This window comes from Sander vitreus, chromosome 3 (genome assembly GCF_031162955.1).
Source record: "Sander vitreus isolate 19-12246 chromosome 3, sanVit1, whole genome shotgun sequence".
NCBI classification, from domain to species: Eukaryota; Metazoa; Chordata; class Actinopteri; order Perciformes; family Percidae; genus Sander; species Sander vitreus.
Window position 1 is genome coordinate 25,832,812 of NC_135857.1, and position 26,602 is coordinate 25,859,413.

Consider the following 26,602-nt stretch of genomic DNA (forward strand, 5'->3'; position numbering starts at 1 on the left):
TATAGAAAAGGTCAGCATATAGTCCAATATGGTTCTTGTGTAATGACCTACAATCAATCAAAATGTTGCTTTCTATTGCCCTTTTCACAAAGTATTTGCCTCAGAGCCTCTGAGCAGTCATGACAGGAACAATCCACTCTAAATGCTAACACGAGCAACAATCTTCATGGTTGTTTCTCTTTTTTCATAGTGGCTGTGGCATTTTAGTGCAGCTTGCCAGCGAAAGAAGACATCTATCCCTCCTCCATCTTCCCTCCTTTTATCTCTCCCTCTGCACTGTCCATCTCTCCAGCTCCAGGCTACAATGGTGCCTCACCTCTTTCCTCTTGGCCTCCAGCTTCGTCCATGGGCAACCAGCAAATAACTGCGGTCGCGTGAAAACCAGTTTGGATGATTTGGATTCCCCTGGACAAAAATCTCCCGTGTTAAAATACTGTTATTCGTTTTTTCTATGTATTACATTACATTCAATTCTCTTTTGAAAATGACAACATTTGTAGCAGACAATATGTACTAGCTTACGCTACATAATTTTCAGGCAAAACACTTTTGTCCAGGATTGTGAGACCAATAAAAGAAAAGGTTTTGTGTTGCAAACACCCAGTTGCTCTGGTCGAAGTTCAAAGGAAGTAACAGGTAACAGCCTGATCTTACAGAAATTATCACCGCATTACGTGAGTGTGTTAATATAATGTACCGGCACCATGGAAGAGAGTGGTAGGCTTGTAACAATTATTACATACTTGTCTAATTGTCAACTCCTTCACGTAATCGCGGTTTCTTTGTATAACCGCAATTAATTGCTAACATTAGCTAAGGTCTTAAGGGGTATGACTGTTGAGAGTAATTGTTGATTGTAGTATTGTTTGTAGTTGAAATTTTAATTATATGAGTAATTATTGGTCAGACTGTTGAGCTAAATATATGCTAGTTGTTGGCACTTGTCCCTAAACATGTTCATAGCAACAAAAATGACAAAGGGGGATACAGTAAGAAAAAATGTTTTATGATAATAAAGAGGCGTTGTTTACGTCATAGGCTGTGTACCTGTGTTACTACATTATCTGGGTCACAGTAATTTAACCAAAAGAGGTACCTGGAATTCATTCAAAACTTGTTTAAAAAAGTAATACAAAAATAAATATTTTTTTATATTTGACTGAAAGAGACAATTATATTGTTAATCGCAATTATTTCTTTGACAATTAATGGTACAGCAACATTTGGAATTGTTACAGCTCTAGGGGGTGGTATAAATCTTCTCATTTAACTGAAAGTGAATAAACGTTGATCCCAAAATGTCAAATTATTGGTGACATTTGGGTGATATGTTTTCACTCCTCTTCCCCTCCTTCACTCCCTCTGCCTTTTCATCTATTGTGTCCCTGCTCGTGATTCAGCCTGTAGTTTTCTTTAGTCTTGTCTTCTTTCTCATAGTCCTCCTTCTTTACCTCTACTATATCAGTGTTGATTTTACTGAAAACATTGGCATATTCTTTTGCTGGGTTGTCACATATTCCTCTGCATCTAAATGATGTGGTTTCTAATGAATGCAAGTCTCTAATGTCATAATAGGGACTTACAGTAAAGTCTGTATGTGGTACTCAACACTGGCCTTACACTACTTAATGGCATTTTTATCTTCTGTGGCATCATAATAATGTCCCAATGTGGTACAGTGTTTATGGTTGGCTTCTTTTAAGTTTTATATGGCTATTCAGTTTTAATAGCAAAATATTACTGTAAAATCCCTGCACTAGGCTATTCATAGTGTTGGTGTGTTTTGGTTATTTATTTCCTTCCTTCTTCCTGCTATTTTTATCCTCACGTGTACTATGAGGATTACTACGCCTTGTTTTTCAAGATGGATCATTTCCATTTCTGTCCTCTCTTCTTTATGATCATGATGCCAACAGCTGGGAGAGTGGGCCACATCTGCCATGCAGCTGGCCACCATAAAGAGACAGGCAGAGGGATGGGACTGAGAGGAGAGTAGGAAATTCTATATGAGGTATATTATTTAAGGTTGTTGAGAGCTGCCGAACTAAAGCAAGAGACGGAGAAATAAAAGGAAAAAACGCACAATGAAACAAGGAAGAGTGAAAGAACAGACACCAGAAGTTGGTGACACCTGCAATTCTGAAAAAAAAAAGTACAGTCATGTGGAGTCAGATGCCGAATCAGCTGCTGTCAGAGCGCCTCGCTATAGCAACCATGAGTCATAGCACGGGTAAACATAACACACACACACACACACACACACACACACACACACACACACACACACACACACACACACACACACACACACACACACACACACACACTTCAATTCCTATATGTGTCCTTGATCAGCAGAAAACTGCTATCAGCTATCATCCATCTTTCACCTTGTCTCTGGGTTTCTGACTACTTCAGACAGGCCTGTGGAGCTATAGAACACACAAACCACACAGATGCAAGCTATCAACTGTATAAAAAAAAACAACAAAAAAACGCTTTAAGTGTTGTCACCCTGCTCCTTCACCCCCACCTCTCTCTCTCTCTCCCTGTCCACTCTTCACATAGCACAGTGAATAGGCCCCTCTGTGCTCTGGAAGATTTAACTTAGGTCCTGTCTGTCGCTTACAATCTTTCTTCCTCGACATTACTCTGAAATAGCACAGTGGAGAAACCTGCTTCATATTAAATAGTGTTTTTTCCACACTGTGAGACCAAAGCTCAGCTGCACACACAATGTACAGGCTTTGAATTATAAAAGAAGATTGTGGTGGAACGCCGTTGTACGTGGTCTGTAGGTACTGTAAATAACACAAGATTAGAAACTAACAATGGTAGCGTTCCTCTGATGTATGACAGTGCAGACGGGCCATCTGGGCTCATTTACCTCCATGTATAGGTAAAATGGAGAATCCTGATTATGCAACCATGCTTTCTTTTAATCCAGGGAAAGTCGAAAGCATGTATACTGTTTTTCAAGTATCCTGCCGTACTTTACTTTCAAACAGCTAAAAGTAATCTAACTTGGCCAAGAACAGCTATAATCTTCTATCACACAACGAGGGATCTGCGCCTTGCTCAAGGACACTTTATTAATGGTTGTAAAGGGAGGGACAAGTCTTACTCATTCATTTCCCTCCAATAATTTTCCTAGCTGGTTGGAGGATTTATACTGGCAACCTTCATGATAGTCACACTTCTTTTCCCCTGCTTCCAGTCTTAAGGCTTAGTTAAAAATTTTTAGCCTGGAGACACCAGAGCGGTATGGATCTTCTCATCTACCTGTCGGCAACAAAACTAATAAGCATATTTCCCAAAATGTCAAACTATTCCTTTAACCCTGAATCTACCATCGTTCATGTTTTCCTTTTCAGTTACCAGTGGAGTAATAAAGGGAAGTGATGATTAATTATTGGGTAATTCTGTCATCTCACACTGAGACTGTGCTGAGCCTCCTGTGTAGGCAGTTAACACTTTTGTAGAAATCTTGCAGGCAGGCAGCACACAAGTATGTTCACACTGCAGAAGGAGGTATGTGGTAAAACACATTCTGTATTGGACATTCACGGTAGATGCTGCTCAGTGTAATTTGGGACAAAACCATGTGAAAACAATCGACAAGCAGCAAGCAAAGCAGTTGCTAAAAGCTTGGGAAACGGATATAGATCAAATCAGACCCTGAGGGAGGGATGTGGTGTTTGAGTTAGGAGTTTTTTTTTTGCATTGTAGGTTTTCTGCAGGCACTTTACGGTGGCCGACAGGGCCAAACGCCCTGCAACTTAAGAAAACACACGCGGTCGAAAATCAAGCTGTTCCACTAGCTGCTCCCTCTAGAGGTCTGGAGAACTTCCGTTGTATAATCTGGATGCAGCGTTTTTTTGTTGCATTTGTTTTCTGGGTTTGTGTGCTTTTCTTTTTGCATCGTTTCATATTTGCAGCGCATTTATCTATTTGGTTGTGTTGTGTGCGTTTGCAGCGCGTTTGCTGAATGCTGCACATGTGTTGTCAAATTAATGAAGTTGTTTTCTTAATTTTCTTGTGTTTTGTCTATTTGGGTGTGTTTTCTTAAGTTGCAGGGCGTTCGCCCCTGTCGGCCACCGTACACATTCCTCATTGAGCAGGCACATATGAGCGTCAACAGCTAAACAGGCTGAAATAGGTCACAACCAAAAAATAAATCAAGGGACCAATGATACCAAAAATACAACCCTCGCAACCCAAAGTGACAGTTGAGCGCTCCTCTCGGAGTTGTTGCTGCTGAGAAAGACAGATTTTCACTTTTCTTGTTATCTGCAGAGAAAAACGTCACTGAAGCAAAGAAATCAACTGCTAATCACTAGGGAAACATGCATGTACACACACACACAAGCCAGGGAGCATCCTTCTACACACACACGCATGGTCAAACACACAGAGAAAAACACAAACCACTGCCTTTACACATGAGTGTCCGCTAGATAGGCATTCAAATCCATTGCTGCGATCATTCATCAATCCAGATCAAGATAACGCACGGCAATAAGAGCACATCAAATGCACATAAACAGACACGTGTACGGAACAATTGCCTATGTCTTTGCACTGTGAGCATGCCATTAGCGTGTGCAGTAATGTAACTATATGGGAGGGGGGGAGTGGTTGCATTTAACTAGCCTGCAGAAATCAGATAACTCCGCTCAGAACATACTGAAGGCACTTAGGAGTGTGTGTGTGTGTGTGTGTGTGTGTGTGTGTGTGTGTGTGTGCGTGTGTGTGTGTGTGTGTGTGAGTGAGTGAGTGAGTGAGTGAGTGAGTGAGTGAGTGAGTGAGTGAGTGAGAGAGAGAGAAAGTGAGAGGCTGATGTGGACATACATTTATTTTAGAAGACAAGTACATGTTCTGTGTCGGAGGTTCTGTGCAGACTGATCACATCTAATGAGGAGAGGAGTTTCTACCACAAATTAAAAACAGTGACTGGAGAACAAATGGTTTCCAGTGTGCCTGTTGGCTAATTCCCACTTTTCGCTCTCCCTTTTGTTCAGTCCGTCTCTCTCTTGTTCTTTTATATTGTCACTCTAAGATATCTCTGTTCTCCTATACAGTCTCATTCTTCCTCTCTGCCTCTCCTAATTTCTGTTGTATTGTCTTTCTCTCTCCTCTCCTCTGCACCCTGCTCTGTCTCTGAAGCACTTCCTCTTTCCACCACTCATCGCTTTCCATCCTTCCTCTCTTCACCATCGTTTAAGTACTTTAAATCTCATTATTGAATTCTATTTCTTTAATTAATCCCACCACTAGAAATAGAATTGTTTAGGGGTTTTAGTTGCAGGGTTTGATTTCATTCATTAACACCCACACACAAATTACAACTGCACAGTAGGCTACCAGCGGAACACTGTGAGTCCTCAAAACACACATCATCCAATGTGCAATATAGTAGTCAACACAGAAAATATACCTCAGCGCAGTTGTATACTTATTTTATAGTTTGAATCATAACTTTTTATGCTTGTTCTCTTCCTCTGTAAAGGCTCAACAACTCATGTTTTCAAGAAGCAGTTGATTACAAACCAGAAATCCAGTCCTAAACCATTAAAAGACTTCCTCTAAACTAGACAATCCCCTGACCTGCAGTATTAATAAAGTGTCCAGAGGTTGGTGTGACTGGCTCTGAGGAAGCACAGCGTGGCTGCCAGCAGTAGCAGGTCCGAGCTGGAAGTGGAGCCGCTTGTTTAGCAGACCCACCCTGACCAACACAAAGGGGGGCAACGCCCTCCTCCACCACCAGCCAACTCAGACAGCACCCTGATTGGCCAGCAGGATGACCTTTGATCCCTGTTGTATTGTGGTCTCAGCTGCACCAACCCTCCCCCTGTGTGTGTGTGTGTGTGTGTGTGTGTGTGTGTGTGTGTGTGTGTGTGTGTGTGTGTGTGTGTGTGTGTGTGTGTGTGCAACAAAAGACAGCCAAGTCCTAATGCAGCAATCAGAGCAGTGGAAGAGGGGAAATGGTCTGAGGGGAAATGGAGAGTGTGTATGTGTATGCATTTATGTGTGTGTATACTGCTGTTTGGATGGGGGTGGTGTAATTATGTTCTAGTTGTGATGACTGAGTTGCAGTTTATATCCAGCAGCCCCTTGGTTTGGCCACGTCTATCCCCAACTCGAGACCATGCCTAGCCTTCCTCTAGCCACAGTTCCAGACCAAACCTAACCTTCTTCTAGCCCCATTTCTAGACCAAACTTAGCCTACCTCTAGCCCTAGTTCAGGACCAAACGTAGCCTTCCTTTAGCCCAAGTTCAGGACCAGCTCCAGCTGTAGACCAGACCAAACCTAGCCTCCTTTTAGCCCCAGTCTCCACGCCAAATCTAGCCCTCCTTACATCCCAGCTTTAGACAAACCTAGACTTCGTTTAGCCCCACTCTTTACACCAAAACTTGCCCCCTCTAGCTCTAGCTAATAGCCCTAGCCATAGCCTAAAGCTAGTCTAATCTAGCTCATGGACCAGACTAAATTTAACTGCCCTCTAGCCCCAGTTTCTAGCCCAAACCTAGCTAACCTCTAGCCGCAGCTCCAGACCACCTCTGGCCTTCCTTTAGCAACAGCTCTAGACCAAACCTAGCCTTAATGTAGCTCATGATTTCTAGACCAAACCTAACCACCCTAGCTTAATCTCAGGCCAAAATTTGTGCTTCACTTAACCCAATCTTGGGCCAAACCTAGCCCTCCAGTCTGACCCAGGAGCTGTCTTTGCAGGTGGTCTACAGCTTGTGGGCTGAGACATCCTAAACCCTACACCTACCCACTTAATACACTCCATGTGACTCTCTCTCTCTCTCTCTCTCTCTCTCTCTCTCTCAGAAGCAGTGGGTCAGGGTAGACCACCCCCTAACAGCATGACATGGCTGTCTGAGGAATGCCATGTCATGGAACAGATGGAGCTCCACAGACAATAGAGCCGCATGCATTTTGCTGGGCCTATACAAAGGCATGTGCCAAGTGCGTAAGTGAGTGTGTGCATTATAGCTGCAGTCTCAAATGCTTTTTTTTGCTCTCATGTTCTTAAGTGTGGGAGAGATCACACTTAGCTGCAGCACTTTTCCAACAAAGAGTATGCCCTGAAGAAGTTTGAAAATGATGCGATCAAGCCCAAAAGACACACATTAACCGCACAGTATGATGCAACGGAGGGAGATAGGGAGAATCCTGCAGACAGGTAGAATTATGTGTCTTACATATTCAAACGCAGGGCGCGTGTTTCGGTGGCCATGCTGTCCTGGAGAAAATACACAGAAACACCGCAAACCTTTTAACCAATAATTACCCAAGAAGCAACGTGACTCTTTACAGCTCACTCGATAGTACATTATCCTTTCCCACGCCAATAATGACGTAATAACCTTTCCTTCCTGACAATAATCGGTAGGCTATCATAGGATCATATTAAAGAGATATATATATATATATATATAGATATATATATATATATATATATATATATATATATATATATAAATCATACTATAGGCCGATACAGTTGTTTTTTTTAATCTAATATGGCATCATTGGAATATTCCTCTAAAATTTCACATTAGGACTAACCGTTTGTTTTGTGTAAGAGCCGATCAAAGTCCTACTATAATAGCCTAGCCTACTTGTTTCTCTTATGGATTAGGAATGTAAACCGCTATCAAAGGCTGGAGCTGCCACATTTCATTCATTTCATGCATGGGCCCACTGGCGAGATCCATATCCGCGTTGCAGTTGTATCCACAACCACAATTACCCCAAGTCACAAATCGAGAACTAAATGTCACTTTTGAGTGGATCGCGCACTTCTTGATGGATTCATTCATTATAAAGACATCACCGGGTCTCCGAATAACCCTGGAAATCTCAGTAAATAGGGATGCCAGATTGGACGGGAATCCAGTGAACTCACCCAAGAGAACGACGGATGATCGGCTCCCCGTTCCTCCTCTGTGTAAATCCAGGACCCCAGACAGAAATGTATTATCAGGCTAAACAAGTATAATCTGTAATTGCTAATTTCACAAAATCTTCTTCATCCGCACTGTAGAAGCGATGTATGGAGGCGATGTGGAGCCGCAAATTAACCTGGTCGGTGCACACACACACATACACATTCACACAAAATAAAAAAGGTTTACAACAGCGATTCAAGAGAGATTTCGGTGAAATTGGTGTAGGTATCTGTATTACTCTCTGATGCTTTGGTTGTTGACTATGTACTTACTGGGCTGCTTCCCCCGCTCCACCCGCTAACCCAGCCTTCCCAGTGCGCCCATTGGCACAGACGACCGGACATGCAAATCCACTCTTCCCATTGATGTTTTCCAAAGAAGCAGGGCTCTGTTTCAGTCGCTCCACTGCGCCACCGCGCGGCATCTTTCAATCATCCCTGTAGGGAAATTCGTCTTTTGCTTGTAGCAGCCAGTAGTGGAAGAAGTAGGAAACTCTGATCCTTTATTTAAGTAGGCTATAAGTAGAAATGTCATGGTCTTACTAAAATTCCTGAATTCAAAATGTTACTGAAGTAAAAGTATGCAGAATGGCTCCTTTCAAAGTGCTATATTATTCTGTTTTTCTAACAAATAGCCTACATGTAAGAGCATTTTAATGTTAATCATCGCAGAGCCAATTATGAATACTTTGTATCTACTACATTAGTAGTAGGATATAGTAGGCTACTGCATCTCATATAAGCATCTATGTTTTTATGTAAAAAGTAACTAGTTACTGTAAGAGTCAGATAAATGTATTATAAATTACAATATTTCCCTATGAGATGTAACTGAGTAGAAATAGGAATTAGCTTAGAATGGAAATACTCAAGTAAAGTACAAGTACCTCAAAATTGTACTAAAGTACAGTACTGGAGTAAATGTACCAGGGATTATACAAAAAAAACAGTGCCTTGCTCAAGGGGGCTTTGTCAGGTTGCCATTGTGGACTTGAATTCAGGTCTTTGGGCCATTACAGTGAGCAGGGCAACTTCTACACACATTAAATGCACTCTATTGATTAATGCCAAGCTCTTTATGGTCCAGTCAGTGTCCAGCCTTGATGTCACTTTGCGTTGAAGGTATATAATGGAGTCATTTTAAATGATTTGATGATTCTTTTGTTGCCCTTAAACTAGTCACATTTAAAGTCTCCCTTCACTCAAAAAAATTGTCATTTCGTTATTTCACTTGGATGCTTGAGTTTCACTGTGCAGAAGGATGTATGTGCAGAGTTTGACACTAGGAGGCTGTTTTCATATTCATCTGCTGAAGGTAAAACGTTTCTCTGTGCTCTCCTTAAATCTCAGTTTAACATGTGTACGTACCAGCAGGATTTTGTGACATCACACCTAGTCTGGAAGCCAATCACTGTCCAGTATGCATTTATCTGTGTTTTAAGCCCCCAACGTCAACGAGATGTTTGGGGCTAGGATTAGGCAATGGTTAGGGTTAGGGTTTGGTGCCTTGAAGTCAAAGGTTGCAGCGCTGCCTTGAAGTCAATTAGGCAATGGTTATGGTTAGGGTTAGGTGCCTTGAAGTCAGCGGTCGCAGCGTTGCCTGGAAGAAGACGTTGGGGGCTTAAAACACCATCGAGCCTTGTATGCAACTTATACAAGTGTGATGTGGAAACCTGAAACCTCGAGCATACATACACTGAATGAACCTTACAATGAAGTAGGAAATTTTCCAGCAGTCACAAATTATTAATTATTATTAATATTTTTTTTAAAGATGTCTGGCAGGGATGTGATAATTATATTTTGTAAAATTAATATACAGGCTTTTAAAATATTCAGAAAATGGTTGTTTTTAAATTGTAGCTTGTAAACTACTCTTAGGTTGCTGAAACCCACAAATAACTTCAATGTCCAAATGAAAAACAAGCAAATACAATAAGGTTACTATAACCAGTAAACATCCCTAGGGAATCCTAGTGGTCATACAAGCCAAAGAAAGAAAACTAACCGTAGCCAGTTCAGCTTATAAAATATAAACAGTAAAAGCCTATTAGGCAGAGAGGTTTCCAACTGTCCCTTAAAGGCCCAGTGTGTAATGTGTTTAGTTCTTCATTATCAAAATCTGTGTTCCCCGTTCACAAACTTGTCCTTTTTCATCCTCCTCCACCATCAATTCCAAGTATTCCTTTTGGCTTGAAATTTTACATTTGCATTCACATGAACTGGGGTAGACGCTCCATATTCATACGCCATCCTGAAATACGTTAGCCGGTAAGGGACATACAGGACATACTGCTCCACCTTTCACGTTTTCGCTGTCACATGATAAACTCACAGGTGCTGCTAATGGGTATCGTAGCTTCCAGGCCCCAGCAAGTTTGAAGAAGGAAACATGGAGGACCACACGTATTCAAAATCCAAATTTCAGGAACAGGAGTATTCTTCTTCGCCCAGAAAAAGATAAAGGATAGCGTGAAGGCTACCGTAGCTGTAATATATACTTTGAACGGCGTGGTGCGAGAGAGCTGATTGCGATATATGATCTCAATGCTAGATGGGAGAAATTCCTACACATTGGGCCTTTAATAATGCTCGGTAGACCTTAACTCTAACAACATCACTTTATCTTTAATTCAGCAACAATGAAACCCTGGATTTATACATAATGTAAACAAATATTCCTTCAGAATGTATCTCCTGACATGCACCATGTTTCAACTTCATAAATGAACTAGTCTTGGTAGGAATAGTCTCTCACTAGTCCAGTGTTAGCCCCACTGAAAAGATTAGGCCCAAAAAGAGCCAATTTCTCCTCCAACAAACTGAAGCCAGCTGCTTCTTACATGCAGAGAAAGGCTCCAACTTTCCGTTGCGTGAACCTACAAGAGAAGAATGCATTTCTTCTCTCAACATGTACTGCAGTTACTAACTGTGGCCAATTCCAAAAACTCAGTAAACTGGGATTTTGATGTAGAGCATGAGAGCCAGCCGCACTGTACAAACAGCTCAGCAGCTGTACTGTACAGAATGTGACATAGCTCAATGGAGGGACACGTAACAGCAAGCACTAATACAGATCCAGTAAAAGGCTGCATCTTTCAGGTTTTTATGATGTCAGTAAAAGCCTCATATCTCCGCTCCTATGGTGTGAACAATAACATTTTGTGAGCCGCCTGTAATGGCTTGACTGAAGACAAAATAGACAGCATTGCCTTGACACAAAAATAGTTCCTTAAAAATAGACCCATCAATGCCACCATTAGCTCTAGTCTTACTATTTGTGAGCCAAACCTATTGTATCATGATGCTCAACGGTCAATACAAGGACAGTGTAGTTGGAGAATGTAGTCAAACATGGCTTCTAGTCAATATTTCCCAAAGAGGTCTAAAACTGAAATGGAAAGAGTGAAGGAAATCCTTGGCTTATAGCCTCTTTAGACATCTGCCAGTAAAGCTAAATTTGTGATACATATACATTTGTATGTATGTACAGAAAACATCTGTCATAAAGAAGTGTTACATAAAAACATCGTTTTATATCAAATATACTTTATAATGCAAGGCCTTTACTTACTGCTATTCTATTGACTACAGAATTCGTGGCAGCATCTGCTAGGCAATGCAGGGCCCTGCATTGCCTAGCAGTAGCAATTGTCTTTAAGATAGAAAATACTCATTCTCCTGGAAATAGGGTGGACCATGCTATATAAGGGAGTACAGGTCAGAATTGATTTATTTTAGCCAAGGGAGCACAAAGGAAATATACATCTTGCAATCTGAGAACACAAAGCTGGCTTACAGTTTCAGCAGCATTGTGTAGTGTGTTTGCTGCGACAGAAAGATGTAACCATAGGGCCAACATTATCAAAAACACACACACACACACACACACACACACACACATAAAATGAATCAAATAATCCTCTCTTATTTTTTAATTAATGATGATATCAGTAATATAACCATTTGGGCTTCAGCATATATTTGTTACGGCACATCTATCATTTTCAAAGTAATTACATCCCATGTCATAGTTATAGGTGTTTAAGTATTTATGTCTGTACATGACAGCGAGAGCTTAGCCAAGCCTCGATGAGTCAGAGTGACATGTTGGGGCGGGTTTGACCAAATCATTCCCTAACTGATGTCAGTGAACTGTAGCACTTGAAGGAGACAAGCATAGTAAGCCGAGCACACTCATGGTCCTCATTAAAGCACGTTGCCATAGTTACATACTGACATGGTGTAAAGTCTTAGGTAAATCTGATCCATGTGGCCACTCCACCTTTTCTGTGCCTTTACTTAGTAGCCCACTCTTAAAAAGTCCTAGGCATATTTAGGCAGTGAGCATGTCCCCGAACGTCTAAGCACTGGCCCGTGCTGCCTGCTGCTCCTGCCTCCTCTGGTTGTAGGCATTGTACACTTCTAGGAACATGTCCTTGCATGATATGCGCGCCTTCAGTTTGGAGCAGATGAGGAAGGAGCCGGCCATCTTGCGGTGGAGGGAGTACGACTCCTCGGGTGGAGGGGTAAGGCGGTGGCGTAGCATGACAGGGATAAGGCTCTGGATGCGCTGGGTGGTGCTCTGGGTGCCGAAGTCAAAAGGCTCCGCAGACGCAAAGGCTTCGCCGAGGATCATCACCGCCTCCACGTGGGCATCCTCGTAGGCCTGGTAGGGAGCAAGGAGAGGCGTTACAATTACTATCTGTGTGCATAATAATCAACTGAAGTAATGTTTCAACGCAGAAGTTAACTAGCTGTAAAGTAGAACAGTAAACCATAACACTAACAGACTTTAAGCTGCATTTTTTTGTGTACACTCTGGAGCAGCCTGAGGAAATGTTTACTAGAGATGTTAGAACCTAAAGTGTGCATTATATATATTATGAAGCTATACTGTATACGACTCTATGGTATATGCACATATTTTCATATCTCCAACTTAGAATAAATTGTGTTTTTTATGCATGCAACAAGTCGTTTTCTCCATTTTCTGGCTATATTCCTCTATCCATTGCCACATTTTATATAATACTAGGATAAAGATGTCATTTAAGAAAATCGCCCAGAAAGACATCACTAAATGACACTTTGAGAGCATACAGTTTGCAGTTTTCCCAATACTAAAAAAACCCCGTACTATACAACACTCACTCAAAAGATATAATTCCTGAGATTTACAAAGTAAATACAGGGCTGAAAACAGGGAAACTGCATCAAGCACAGGGTGTAAGACTGAGGTAGGATGAGATAGGGCTGGGAAATATATTGATTTTATATTGATATTGTGATATGTGACAAGATATCGTCTTCAATTTTGGATATTGTAATATCGTAATATGACATAAGTGTTGTCTGTTCCTGGTTTTACGAGCTGCATTACAGTAAACTGATGTCATTTTATGAACCTACCAGACTGTTCCATCTGTTCTATTATTTGCCTTTACCCACTTAATCATTATATCCACATCTCATTGTGTAAATATTTTGGGAAAGCAGCAATTGTTAACCTTACAATATCGATATAGAAGTATTTGGTCTAAAAAATATCGTGATATTAGATTTTCTCCATATTGCCCAGCGCTAGGATGAGACACAAATAAAAAGGAGAAGACGGAGGAGGACAAACCATATTATAAATAAATGAGCACAGCAGCAGAGACCAAAATACCTTACCTTGGCCTCGAAGCCTGTCAGGAATTTCAGTGCCTTTGATTTGGAAAGAACAGTGGCTCGATCACCCACGGAAGCTGCGTGTACCACCTGACACACACACACACACACACACACACACACACACACACACACACACACACACACACACACACACACACACACACACACACACACACACACACACACACACACACACACACACACACACACACACACACACACACACACACACACACACACACACGTAAAGAGCTCCATTTTAAGGCACTGGCTGATTTGGAATTTGTTTGTGCTTGTGTGTAATTGTTGTTTTCAAATTTAGCCAAAGACTCTAGTGCTTAATTATTCACAGAAATCTTGTTGCATAAATCATGTTGTGTGGTTCACTGGTGGGTGTCCTATCATTTCAGATTCATCATACCTGTATGTAGTCATCTGTGAATTCTTCTGGGTACCCTCTGCACGCTCCAAAGTCCAACAGAACAACCTACAGACAAGATAACAAGAGTGTTATGCATTTTGTTGTTGGTACAATTAAATAGTTGGTCAACATGGCATCCATTTCTGTGTTAGACAATTCATTTACAACTTTAATACCAGACTCCCGTCACCTTGTTGGTGTCTGAGTTGTAGAAGAAGTTGGCCCAGTTTGGATCCGTCTGCATGAACCTGAACTCAAACACCTCCCTGAGACACAACTGGAGGATTCTGAAACTGATCTGGAGATGGGAGGAGAGGAGAGGGTTGCGTTTACTGCATGTTATTATCAGTATAATTTTAATGCTAAAGCTCTGGTACAGTGCACTGCCACACACTCGCCATGTCTAAAGATGCTGCATTACTGTAGGTCATGCTCCAAGTGCATAAATCTCAACTGTTAAATGCATATTTTTACAGTGTCTAATTTGCATTGCTGCTGTCCTTTTCACACTGTTTGAGATCCTGCTGTATAATTTGCCAGCTAGTAACTTGTTTCTAGCTCAGTTGTGCACTTGTCACATGATGGCATGTACGTTACAAATAAAAAGTGGTCGACACCATACTTTCTCTTACCAACAAGGGGTGGAATACAGATATACAATACATTCAATATCAACAAAAGCATAGGGTGGAGGAACAGAGGTATCAAATCTTCTCCTTCTACTTGTTATAGGGTTTCAGCTCTAGCTTCCCACAATTAGAGGTCCAGACTGGGATGGTTTAGATCTTTCAGCCACTTAGTGTCCTATGCAGCATTCACCTCCATTCTGCTATAGTTTTTTTGTAAAATATTCTGTAATACCTCAAATGCCCAGAGAATTATAAAAACAAACAATTACATAAACTCCCAGAATGTCCCTGTCTCCAGTGCACCATGGGATCCATGTACCCGTTGAGTCAACCCCTACCTGGTTCCTGGTCTCCTGGTCCAGGTCTACGCAGCTGTCCAGTGGGACTCCATGTACAAGCTCCATGGCCAGCACCCTGCCGCCTGACAGCTCATCGATCACCTCAGGGACTTGGAAAAACTCATTCCCCTCCAGCATGGACCTGGAGGCCACACACAAATGTTCCGGAAAATATATACAGTATATATATAAACATAAAAATAAAATATATATACAGTGGGTACGGAAAGTATTCAGACCTTTACATTTTTCACTCTTTGTTTCATTGCAGCCATTTGCTAAAATCAAAAAAGTTCATTTTATTTCTCATTAATGTACACTTAGCACCCCATCTTGAGATGGTTCTACTCCTTCATTGGAGTCCTGCTGTGTTTAATTACACTGATTGGACTTGATTAGGAAAGGCACACACCTGTCTATAGAAGACCTTACAGCTCACAGTGCATGTCAGAGCAAATGAGAATCATGAGGTTGAAGGAACTGCCCAAGGAGCTCAGAGGCAGAATTGTGGCAAGGCACAGATCTGGCCAAGGTTACAAAAGAATTTCTGCAGCACTCAAGGTTCCTAAGAGCACAGTGGCCTCCATAATCCTTAAATGGAAGAAGTTTGGGATGACCAGAACTCTTCCTAGACCTGGCTGTCCAGCCAATCTGAGCAAACGTGTGAGAAGAGCCTTGGTGAGAGAGTTAAAGAAGAACCCAAAGATCACTGTGGCTGAGCTCCAGAAATGCAGTAGGGAGATGGGAGAAAGTTCCACAAAGTCAACTATGACTACAGCCCTCCACCAGTCGTGGCTTTATGGCAGAGTGGCCCGACGGAAGCCTCTCCTCAGTGCAAGACATATGAAAGCCTGCATAGAGTTTGCCAAAAAACACATGGACTCCCAGACTTTGAGAAATAAGATTCTCTGGTCTGATGAGACCAAGATTGAACTTTCTGGCATTAATTCTAAGCGGTATGTGTGGAGAAAACCAGGCACTGCTCATCACCTGCCCAATACAATCCCAACAGTGAAACATGGTGGTGGCAGCATCATGCTATTTTTCAGCTGCAGGGACAGGACGACTGGTTGCAATTGAAGGAAAGATGAATGCGGCCAAGTACAGAGATATCCTGGAAGAAAACCTCATCCAGAGTGCTCAGGACCTCAGACTGGACCGACGGTTCACCTTCCAACAAGACAATGACCCTAAGCACACAGCTAAAATAACAAAGGAGTGGCTTCGGAACAACTCTGTGACCATTCTTGACTGGCCCTGACCTAAACCCAATTGAGCATCTCTGGAGAGACCTAAAAATGGCTGTCCACCAACGTTCACCATCCAACCTGTATGTATGGCCCTACTGTTGAAACTTCCAAACTACCTTACCTCTCGTCTCTTATAAATCTAGTAACTAGAGTACACAATCCAATAACTAATTAACCTTATATATTCCTTACGTGTGCAGAACTGGCTTCAGATACTATGCACCTTTTAAAAATGGTATGAAATGCAAACTTCCCTCAAACTAAAGTTTTGCATTAAAACTTTACTATCTGATGATTTTGGATTCTTGTAACTTCTTTTAATTCTTTGTTATTGTGTAGTTGTGTTGTTTCTAGGGGTGTAACGGTATGAAAATGTAACCTCACGGTTATAGTGACCAAAATTATCACGGTTTTTGGTATTAATCGCTGTATTTTCAAAAGTGTGCTCAATATGTTCAGAAAGCACCGATAGGCCTACACAAGCTGAAATAGTTTCAAAAAGTATAACGGTGTTCATTATATTACAAAAATATAGGCAAAACCTGCAAAGGAACAAGGGTTCAGCATGTAAACAGCTTATTTGTCAGGAACATTTCCAGTAGTGCAGTTTTAAATTATACAAATCCAAACATTCAAGCTAAGACATAAAGAAAAATATGTAAACAAATCAAAGAAACACTACTAATTATATACTTGGTTTCTTCAGAATCTAAATTAAAATGTAAAACTGTACACATGAACACTTTAAAGTAAAATTATCAAGGTTTTCGGTATTAAAACGGTAATTGTTATCGTCAACATTTTTAATCACGGTTTACCGTTACACCGGTAATTGTTACATCCCTAGTTGTTTCTGTTTTGCCGTTTGTGTTCTTGTAAAGGTTTCTTGTTCTCGGGTCTCTCTTGGAAAAGAGATCTTAATCTCAATGTGATGGTAACGGCTCACAAGTGGGCTTCAGGGTAGGAGGCTTTATGGTTCAATATGCCACAAAAACCTACCTGAACTTCTTGGCACACTCTGCTTCCCTCTTATAGTCACACTCCCATGCCAGCTCCCTCTGAAGAACCGCTAAGCTGTCGTCTGCAAACAGGCCTGCAAAAAAAAAATGTAAAGCGCAAAACTCAGCAGGGACAACTAAAGAAAACATACAGACGCTGTCATCTTTAAACACATTAATGTGAATGAGCAAAGTGTGGAAACAATTATCATGGTGTATTTGGGACTGTGATGGTGTACATTACATTGAAGACCTAATAAAACTAGTCAATGTTTGACTCAGAGCGTGTAGGGTTCAGCATAACAAAACAAGAAACCTCTTAATGATGCAGACATCCTTATATGGGCACTCAGTAACAACTGTGCCACCTAGTTTTGACCTGCAACTATAGCACCACCCCCTGGTCTGAACTGTAATAGTGAAATTGCTAGAATGAAAGAAAAGAAACTAATCAATGGGAGAACAATCTCCAGTCACCTCCCAATATAATGACAGGGGACGGTCAAAGAATAACAGCAAAAACTTAATCTCCAGCTGTTTCAAGACACAAAATAGCTTAATTAGCATTTCTTATTCTCAATATGGTGTTATCACCAAACACTACAACAAATATTATAAAATGTAGTTTTTACCTCCTGGCAGGACAACGCTCATTTTTAGGACTGACATCAGGTTGTTTATGTCACTGTGGATGCTCTCTGCAACTCCAGGGTACTGAGAGGAATATGGCGATAACAGACAAAATCAATGCAGACAGACATTGATAGGTTATGAGGGAGACAGAAATAGAGTGTGTATGAATACCTGGATCTTCATGGCGATCTCTCTTCCGTCTTTTAACACCCCATGATGCACCTGGCCGATGGAAGCTGCAGCAAACGGTTTGTCTTCAAAGGACGATAGCTTCTCTCGCCAGCCCGGCCCCAGCTCCTCCACGAGAACTTTCTACACAATCAGACCCACGCAAAAAAGAAAAGCTGCAGCTGTGAAACTGCAAAACTGATTAAAACAGACTTGGTCACACCATCTTTTGTGTTTTGAATCTCATGTCAGAAACACACACTGCAGCACTTTCCTATGAGGTTTTTACACTATTTACTGCTAGTCCACAAATTGACTGTGTGTCAAAGGACAGGACGAACTGTGCTACTTACATTCATTTGCCAGGCAGGCATAAAGTCTGCGCTCTGCCGGACCCTCTCAAAGATCCTCTGCAGTTGGGGGCTGATGAAGGAGTTGTCTGAGGAAAGAATTGAAATTGAAAAAACCTCTGACTGTGAGGACATCTCAACACCATTTTGCAGCAAAGCCGTTGCTACAGTGTGTACCTTGAATGCTGAGCATCTGTCCGATCTTGAGTGCAGCCCCACGGACCTTGCACAGTGTGTCCACTATTCTCTCAGCGTTGGCGTCTGACAGGAGAGGAGAGTCTAACAAGGAATTCTTTTCTACGAAACAACAGCACACACACAAGTATTAGCAGTCATATAGCAGCACAGCATACTAGAAGTGCAATAGCATGAAGAGCAACAAGAGTAATTTGTCTTAGCAAGTATATTCAAAGTGCTGCATGTAAATTATTAAGCTCAAGCCCTTACTAGCCAATTGTACAAAGCAGCATGTAAAAACAGGGGTAGTGGTACTTCTTAAACGCTGTTCATTTAACACATATTAAAGCCTGTCTTTAAGTTCTTGTTAACAGCTTTGATTTAATGCCTGTCCAGTGCATGGCAGGTGCTAACACATTTGAAACTTCTCCAGGGCCGACCAGCTGTCCATGTGTCTGCTGGATCTGCCAAGTGTGCACTGGACTAAAAGCTTTTTCACAGGATGGGAGGAGAAAAGCAGAGGAGAATATCTTTACCTTCATTTTGTTTGCCTCCCAATGACTGTTTTGCCATTTCTGCAATGGCACCAATCCCAAGTCCTACTGCCAGTCCTGCAGCAGGGAGACAGAGACAAGTGATTTTGAATTCAGGTCCACTTATCAGATGCTTGTGGGAAGCACTGATTTAACACAGCTGCTGCTGCTAGTTAAAAGGGTGAAATCATATTCCAAAATCTTTTGCAAAACATTTTGATTTTAAAAATGTTGACACTTGAGAAATACAGTTAAAAACTCTTCACTGCTGTGTGGCCGGGTTGGCTCAGTGGGTAGGCGCACATATACTTGGAGGTTTGTGCCTCGACGCGGAGGTCCAGGGTTTGAATCCGACCTGTGGCGATTTCCTGCACGTCTCCCCCCTCTCTCTTTCCCCCCCCTTTCTCACCTAGCTGTGCTATCGAATAAAGGCGGAAAAGCCCCCCCCCCAAAAAAAGAAAAGAAAAAAAAAAAAACTCTTCATTGCTGTTGTGAAAACACAGAAAACACTTGGAGTTGTGAAGAAAAATGTATGTATGTACAGTGGGGCTCAAAAGTTTGGGCACCCCTGGTAAAAAAATGTATTAATGTGCATAAAGAAGCCAAGAAAAGATGGAAAAATCTCCAAAAGGCATCAAATGACAGATTAGACATTCTTATGTCAAAAAAAAGTTAGATTTTATTTCCATCATTTACACTTTCAAAATAACAGAAAACAAAAAAATGGCGTCTGCAAAAGTTTGGGCACCCTGCAGAGTTTATAGCATGCACCGCCCCCTTTGGAAAGCTGAGACCTGACAGTGTCATGGATTGTTCTCAATCATCGTCTGGAAAGACCAGGTGATGTCAATCTCAAAGGTTTTAAATGCCCAGACTCATCTGACCTTGCCCCAATAATCAGCACCATGGGTTCTTCTAAGCAGTTGTCTAGAAAACTGAAACTGAAAATAGTTGACGCTCACAAAGCAGGAGAAGGCTATAAGAAGATAGCAAAGCGTTTTCAGATGCCAATATCCTCTGTTCGGAATGTAATTAAGAAATGGCAGTCATTAGAAACAGTGGAAGTTAAAGCAAGATCTGGAAGACCAAGAAAAATATCAGACAGAACAGCTCACAGGATTGTGAGAAAAGCAAGTCAAAACCCACGTTTGACTGCACAATCCATCCAGAAAGATCTGGCAGACACTGGAGTTGTGGTACACCATTCCACTATAAAGAGATACTTTAACAAATATGGTCTTCATGGACGAGTCATCAGAAGAAAACCTCTTCTACGTCCTCACCACAAAAATCAGTGTTTAAAGTTTGCAAATGAACATATAGACAAGCCTGATGCATTGTGGAAACAAGTTCTGTGGACCGATGAGGTTAAAATAGAACTTTTTGGCCGGAATGTGCAAAGGCACGTTTGGAGAAGAAAGGGCACAGAATTTAATGAAAAGAACCTCTGTCCAACTGTTAAGCATGGGGGTGGATCAATCATGCTTTGAGGTTGTATTGCAGCCAGTGGCACAGGGAACATTTCACGAGTAGAAGGAAAAATGGATTCAATAAAATTTCAGCAAATTTTGGACGCTAACTTGATGCCATCTGTGAAAAAGCTGAAGTTAAAGAGAGGATGGCTTCTACAAATGGATAATGATCCTAAACACCTCAAAATCCACGTTGGATTACATCAAGAGGCGTAAACTGAAGGTTTTGCCATGGCCTTCACAGTCTCCTGACCTCAACATAATTGAAAATCTATGGATAGACCTTAAAAGAGCAGTGCGTGACAGACAGCCCAGAAATCTCAAAGAACTGGAAGACTTTTGTAAGGAAGAATGGGCGAAGATACCGCCAACAAGAATTGAAAGACTCTTGGCTGGCTACAAAAAGCATTTACAAGCTGTGATACTTGCCAAAGGGGGCAGTACAAGGTATTAACTCTGCAGGGTGCCCAAACTTTTGCAGATGCCATTTTTTGTTTTCTGTTATTTTGAAAGTGTAAATGATGGAAATAAAATCTAACTTTTTTTGACATATTATAAGAATGTCTAATCTGTCATTTGATGCCTTTTGGAGATTTTTCCATCTTTTCTTGGCTTCTTTATGCACATTAATACAAATTTTTACCTGGGGTGCCCAAACTTTCGAGCCCCACTGTGTATAATAAATATATACAGTGGTGTGAAAAAGTGTTTGCCCCCCCTTCCTCATTTCCTGTTCCTTTGCATGTTTGTCACACTTAAGTGTTTCGAACATCAAACCAATTTAAACAAAAGTCAAGGACAACACAAGTAAACACAAAATGCAATTTGTAAATGAAGGTGTTTATTATTAAAGGAGAAAAAAAAATCCAAACCATCATGGCCCTGTGTGAAAAAAGTGATTGCCCCCCCCCCTTGTTAAAACATACTATAACTGTGGTTGTCCACACCTGAGTTCAATTTCTCTAGCCACACCCAGGCCTGATTATTGCCACACCTGTTCACAATCAAGGCATCACTTAAATAGGAGCTGCTTGACACAGTAAGGTCCACCAGAAGATCCTTAAAAGCTACACATCATGCCGAGACCCAAAGAAATTCAGGAACAATTGAGAAAGAAAGTAATTGAGATCTATCAGTCTGGAAAGGGTTATAAAGCCATTTCCAAAGCTTTGGGAATCCAGCGAACCACAGTGAGAGCCATTATCCACAAATGGCGAAGACATGGAACAGTGGTGAACCTTCCCAGGAGTGGCCGGCCGCCCAAAATTACCCCCAAGAGCGCAGCGACGACTCATCAAGAGGTCACAAAGACCCCACAACAACGTCCAAGAACTGCAGGCCTCACTTGCCTCAGTTAAGGTCAGCGTTCATGCCTCCACCATCAGGAAAAGACTGGGCAAAAAATGGCCTGCATGGCAGAGTTCCAAGGAGAAAACCACTGCTGAGCAAAAAGAACATCAAAGCTTGTCTCAATTTCTCCAGAACACATCTTGATGATCCCCAAGACTTTTGGGACAACATTCTGTGGACCGATGAGACAAAAGTGGAACTCTTTGGAAGGTGTGTGTCCAAGTATATCTGGCGTAGAAGGAACACTGCATTTCATAAAAGAACATTATACCAACTGTAAAATATGGTGGTGGTAGTGTGATGGTCTGGGGGCTGTTTTGCTGCTTCAGGACCTGGAAGACTTGCCGTGATAAAAGGAACTATGAATTCTGCTGTCTACCAAGAGATCCTGAAGGAGAATGTCCGACCATCTGTTTGTGTACTCAAGCTGAAACGAACTTGGGTTCTGCAGCAGGACAATGATCCTAAACACACCAGCAAGTCCACCACCGAATGGCTGAAGAAAAACTAAATGAAGACTTTGGAGTGGCCTAGCCAAAGTCCTGACCTGAATCCTATTGAGATGTTGTGGTATGACCTTAAAAAAGGCCGTTCATGCTCGAAAACCCTCTAATGTAACTGAATTAGGACAATTCTGCAAAGATGAGTGGGCCAAAATTCCTCCAGGGACGCTGTAAAAGCCTCATTGCACGTTATCGCAAAGCGCTTGGTTGCAGTTGTTGCTGCTAAGGGTGGCCCAACCAGTTATTAGGTTTAGGGGGCAATCACTTTTTCACACAGGGCCATGATGGTTTGGATTTTTTTTCACCTTTAATAATTAACACCTTCATTTACAAATTGCATTTTGTGTTTACTTGTGTTGTCCTTGACTATTGTTTAAATTGGTTTGATGTTCGAAACACTTAAGTGTGACAAACATGCAAAGGAACAGGAAATGAGGAAGGGGGCAAACACTTTTTCACACCACTGTGTATGTATATATATATATATATATATATATATATATATATATATATATATATATGCTAAATATGATATGTAAAGTACATTATTAAGTACGTTTTTTTTGGGGCATTTTAGGCCTTTATTTCCATAGGACAGATGAAGACATGAAAGGGGAGAGAGAGGGTGAATGACATGCAGCAAAGGGCCGCAGGTCGGAGTCTAACCCGCGGCCGCTGCGTCGAAGAGTAAACCTCTATATATGTGTGTGCCTGCTCTACCAACTGAGCTAACCCGGCCACAAGTACATTGTTCTTACCCCCAAAATTAACCAGCCTGCTGATTCTTGTGGCGGGCACCTTCCTCTCTTTGGCCCGGTCACTCAGCTGGGGGAAGACATACCAGATAATAACAAAACAATGTGAAAATGGATTTGAAATCATTTTGAAAGCGGTTTTTGATTGTTGATTGATTGAAACAAAAGGGCAAAACTCTTCAGACAGTCACCTTGAATTACATCACAAAGGACAACATACCGTTTATAAAACACACTACATAACATGAGTCTACTACTCAAAATATGGTCCTAGCGCCTGTCTATAGTTCATCTCCTTCACTAAGAATATATAAATATTATACATTTACTCAGCTTGTATGTGTGTATATGCATAATCTGCAATCAAGTCAGATTTAGTACTTCGACCAACCTTCTGTCTGACAGGTTTGATCAGGGCCTTCTTGGCCTCTCTGGCTTTCTTGATGTCCTCTGGTGTGAGTCTGGCCACCACCGTGCCATGGATAGACCTGGTCTGGTTGTAGTACCAGTGGAGGCCAGGGGTCGTGTGGAGGAAGCGAGCGCTTTGTCCCGGCCAGCCCGGCGCTGCAGGAGCTACCCCTGGGGAAGGAGGAACTCCTATGTAAGAAAGAGTAGAGGGTTTTATTGAATACATGACGTGAACATGAGAGAACAATAATGTAACTATTTTATCATATCAAAAAAATATAGCCTATATGACAAAATGGAGACTTTTTTTTTTTTTTATATACGCTCTCAAGTTATGACAGAGTTTTCAAGCACTTGAATATTCAAAGCCAAAATACTGTCAATAAAGTTAACACTCAACTGTCAAAAAGGCTCACACACACCACCTGACATCCTTCTAACCCATCAGCAAATGGCTGCGAGTCATTGTGTGGCACAGCTGGGCGAGATTACTTAGACAGGTGTCTAAACCTACACAGGACACATCCCGATCATGCTGCTCTGCTACTCCAAGACTGTGTCCGTCCAAGAATACAACCACACACAATCCAACTTTCAGTAAAATACCACATCGTGATTAAACTCAATCCCTGTCTCCGACTCCTCCTTCAGACTGATCGAGTCCTCACTAAGACCAAAAAAGTGGATCACATCACCCCAGTTATGAAGTCTTTGCTCTGGCTTCCTGTCCCTCAAATAATTGATTTCAAAATACTTTTGCTGGTTTATAAAATCACTAAATGGTTTAGGGCCAAAATACTGCTACATTATGACCCACCCAGCCCTCTCAGGTCGTCTGGGACAGATCTGCTTTCTGTCCCCAGACAGGACTAAAGAGGGGGGCGCAGCGTTCAGTTTTTATGCTCCACATATCTAGAACAAACTCCCAGAAAACTGCAGGTCCGCCGCAACTCTCAGTTCTTTTAAATCAAGGCTGAAGACCTTTTTTTTTTATGCTGCCTTTCTTTCTGCCTTTTCGTTCATTTCTTATACTGCACTGTAACGTTTATTCTTGTTTTCAACTGCTCTTTAATGTTTTATGTAAAGCACTTTGAATTGCCCTGTTGCTGAAATGTGCTATACAAATGAAGCTGCCTTGCCTTCATCGGTCAGCCTGACCCGTGGCTGTCAGTCACAATAACTGATCCCTCACCTTTTTCACAAAGTGGAAATAATAAGGATACATTGAAATTCTATACATGCTATCAGATTTATATTATTCACTTTATTTTCCAAGGCCTGAAGATGCTCTGATGATGTAAACATGTTTTCCAAAAAAATGCATTGATGAATATAAATTGTGTTCTTATGGATGCATTTATTGATGTCAAATTTCACTACATTTTCAAAACAATCTTTACAATAATTTCAACATTGCAAAAGGACTAATGCAGTTAAAATATTCTTATACAAAAAAAAAAAAAACTGGTGCCACATACTTAGTGTATGTCACCTCCTGTGCATGGTACGGACAGTACCTGATGGCATCTCTGCTGCAGCTCCAACTTCTGTCTGGCTTTGCTCCGGAGCATCAGGGGGGAACTCTGACCCCACTGCCCATTTGGCTGCTTCTTCAGGGTCCATAGTCTCCCAACCTTCTACGTCCGGGAACACATCCTCCTTTATTGACTGTTGTTACAGACACAACAGAGATGGACAAGTAATTTAGCCAAATATTGACTATTTGTACATATAACTTGGGCTGCAATTTTATTATCAATTAATCTATCAATTATTCTTTTAATTATTTAATTAATAATGTCATGTGCAGATATTATAAAATGCCCATCACAAGTTCCAGAGCCCAAAGAGATTGATTCAGGAATCCTTACCACATTGTTGCTGCCCATAAAAGTGCCCACCAGTCCTTCTACCACATCTTGAGCAACTTTGACTGCTGCTCCCACTGAGGAGTTGCAGGTCATTAATCTGAGCTGTTCTCCCTGGGTGGTGACCAGGGCAGACCCTACTTTACCTGCCCCACGCAGCACCTGCATGACTTCTGATAGCGTCACTTCACACGGAGAGGTAGAGAGATAGGAGGGAATCAAGTTAGGCTTACTTACACGGTGTGTGTGATGATGACAAGTGTGACAAAGAAAAAAGTACCAGACACAATCTTGCCCAAATAAGCATAGGATTGCAAGATAAGGGTGTTTGTAACGTGACAGATCAATAGTTTAACCTTGGATGTGAATGGCTACACGTTACTGTCAAGACATGTTATAATGTGTCATTAACACGTGTCCCAGCAGTAACGGTGCAGCAGTGACCTGCAGACTTGTAAATACAAATTTACACATTTACAGACAACAATTACAAAGTCTTGGATACGTTCTAGTCAGTAACGTTAGCTGCTGACTAAGCTTGAAATCACAACAAGCTAGCTAAATCAAAATACTTATACACAAGGTTTATTCTTCCACATTAAAAACGTTATCGAATGAAACATGCTGCTGTAAATTAAGTCGCTCACTTCTTCTGAAACTGCGTTATCTAGGTTTTCCTCGGTGAATGACTTCTCCTGCCACCGTCCACTGCATGGATGTATTAGGTCCACTGTGGTAGGTCTGTTTTGCAACGATTTAACACCCGGAAGTTCAAATTCGAGTGACTTGACCGGGGACCAACCACAGTCCGACTTTTAATAAGAAGGCGGAACCTATATGTGAAGGGAGGCGGGGTGTAGTCCTTTAACCAATAGCAGTGCAGCTTACTAGATGATGGACGTCTAAATAAGCACTGTTCGGCTAATTACGGACAACATAAGGCGGGCTTTAAATGGAACAACGTCCAATGAGAATTAAGGGGGTGTCAACATTTTGGAGGATGCCTACTATGATGCCTACTATGATGCCTACGTGCACGTGCTATCACCGTTATTGTAGAGTCCAGACTTGGAGGCGTTGGATTCTCTGTCTGGAGGCTGTGACGCAGAAGG

At 41.6% G+C, this 26,602-nt stretch overlaps 2 protein-coding genes and 1 long non-coding RNA gene across 3 annotated transcripts in view; 1 reads left to right on the plus strand and 2 right to left on the minus strand.

Annotated features, from left to right (window-relative positions):
- numbl (NUMB like endocytic adaptor protein) overlaps positions 1–8,248 on the minus strand; it is a 54,369-nt gene extending 46,121 nt beyond the window's left edge. Inside the window, exon 1 of the mRNA XM_078246693.1 lies at positions 7,920–8,248. The gene's annotated coding sequence lies outside the window, so the exon portion shown is untranslated. The remainder of the gene's footprint in view (positions 1–7,919) is intronic.
- Positions 8,249–11,671: 3,423 nt separating this feature from the next.
- On the minus strand, positions 11,672–26,252 carry coq8b (coenzyme Q8B). The gene is made up of 16 exons (XM_078246694.1): positions 26,138–26,252; positions 25,494–25,675; positions 25,140–25,290; positions 23,606–23,811; positions 23,218–23,284; positions 19,138–19,212; positions 18,602–18,721; positions 18,428–18,513; positions 18,078–18,218; positions 17,906–17,987; positions 17,275–17,368; positions 15,026–15,167; positions 14,249–14,356; positions 14,059–14,124; positions 13,638–13,724; positions 11,672–12,630 (listed from the first exon to the last, which is right to left on the minus strand). Coding segments are annotated over exons 1-16 (1,914 nt in total). The 5' UTR covers positions 26,139–26,252; the 3' UTR covers positions 11,672–12,324.
- LOC144515662 (uncharacterized) lies at positions 12,541–14,194 on the plus strand. The gene is made up of 2 exons (XR_013501763.1): positions 12,541–12,633; positions 14,048–14,194. It is a non-coding gene; the product is annotated as an uncharacterized LOC144515662 (long non-coding RNA).
- Positions 26,253–26,602: the final 350 nt, after the last annotated feature.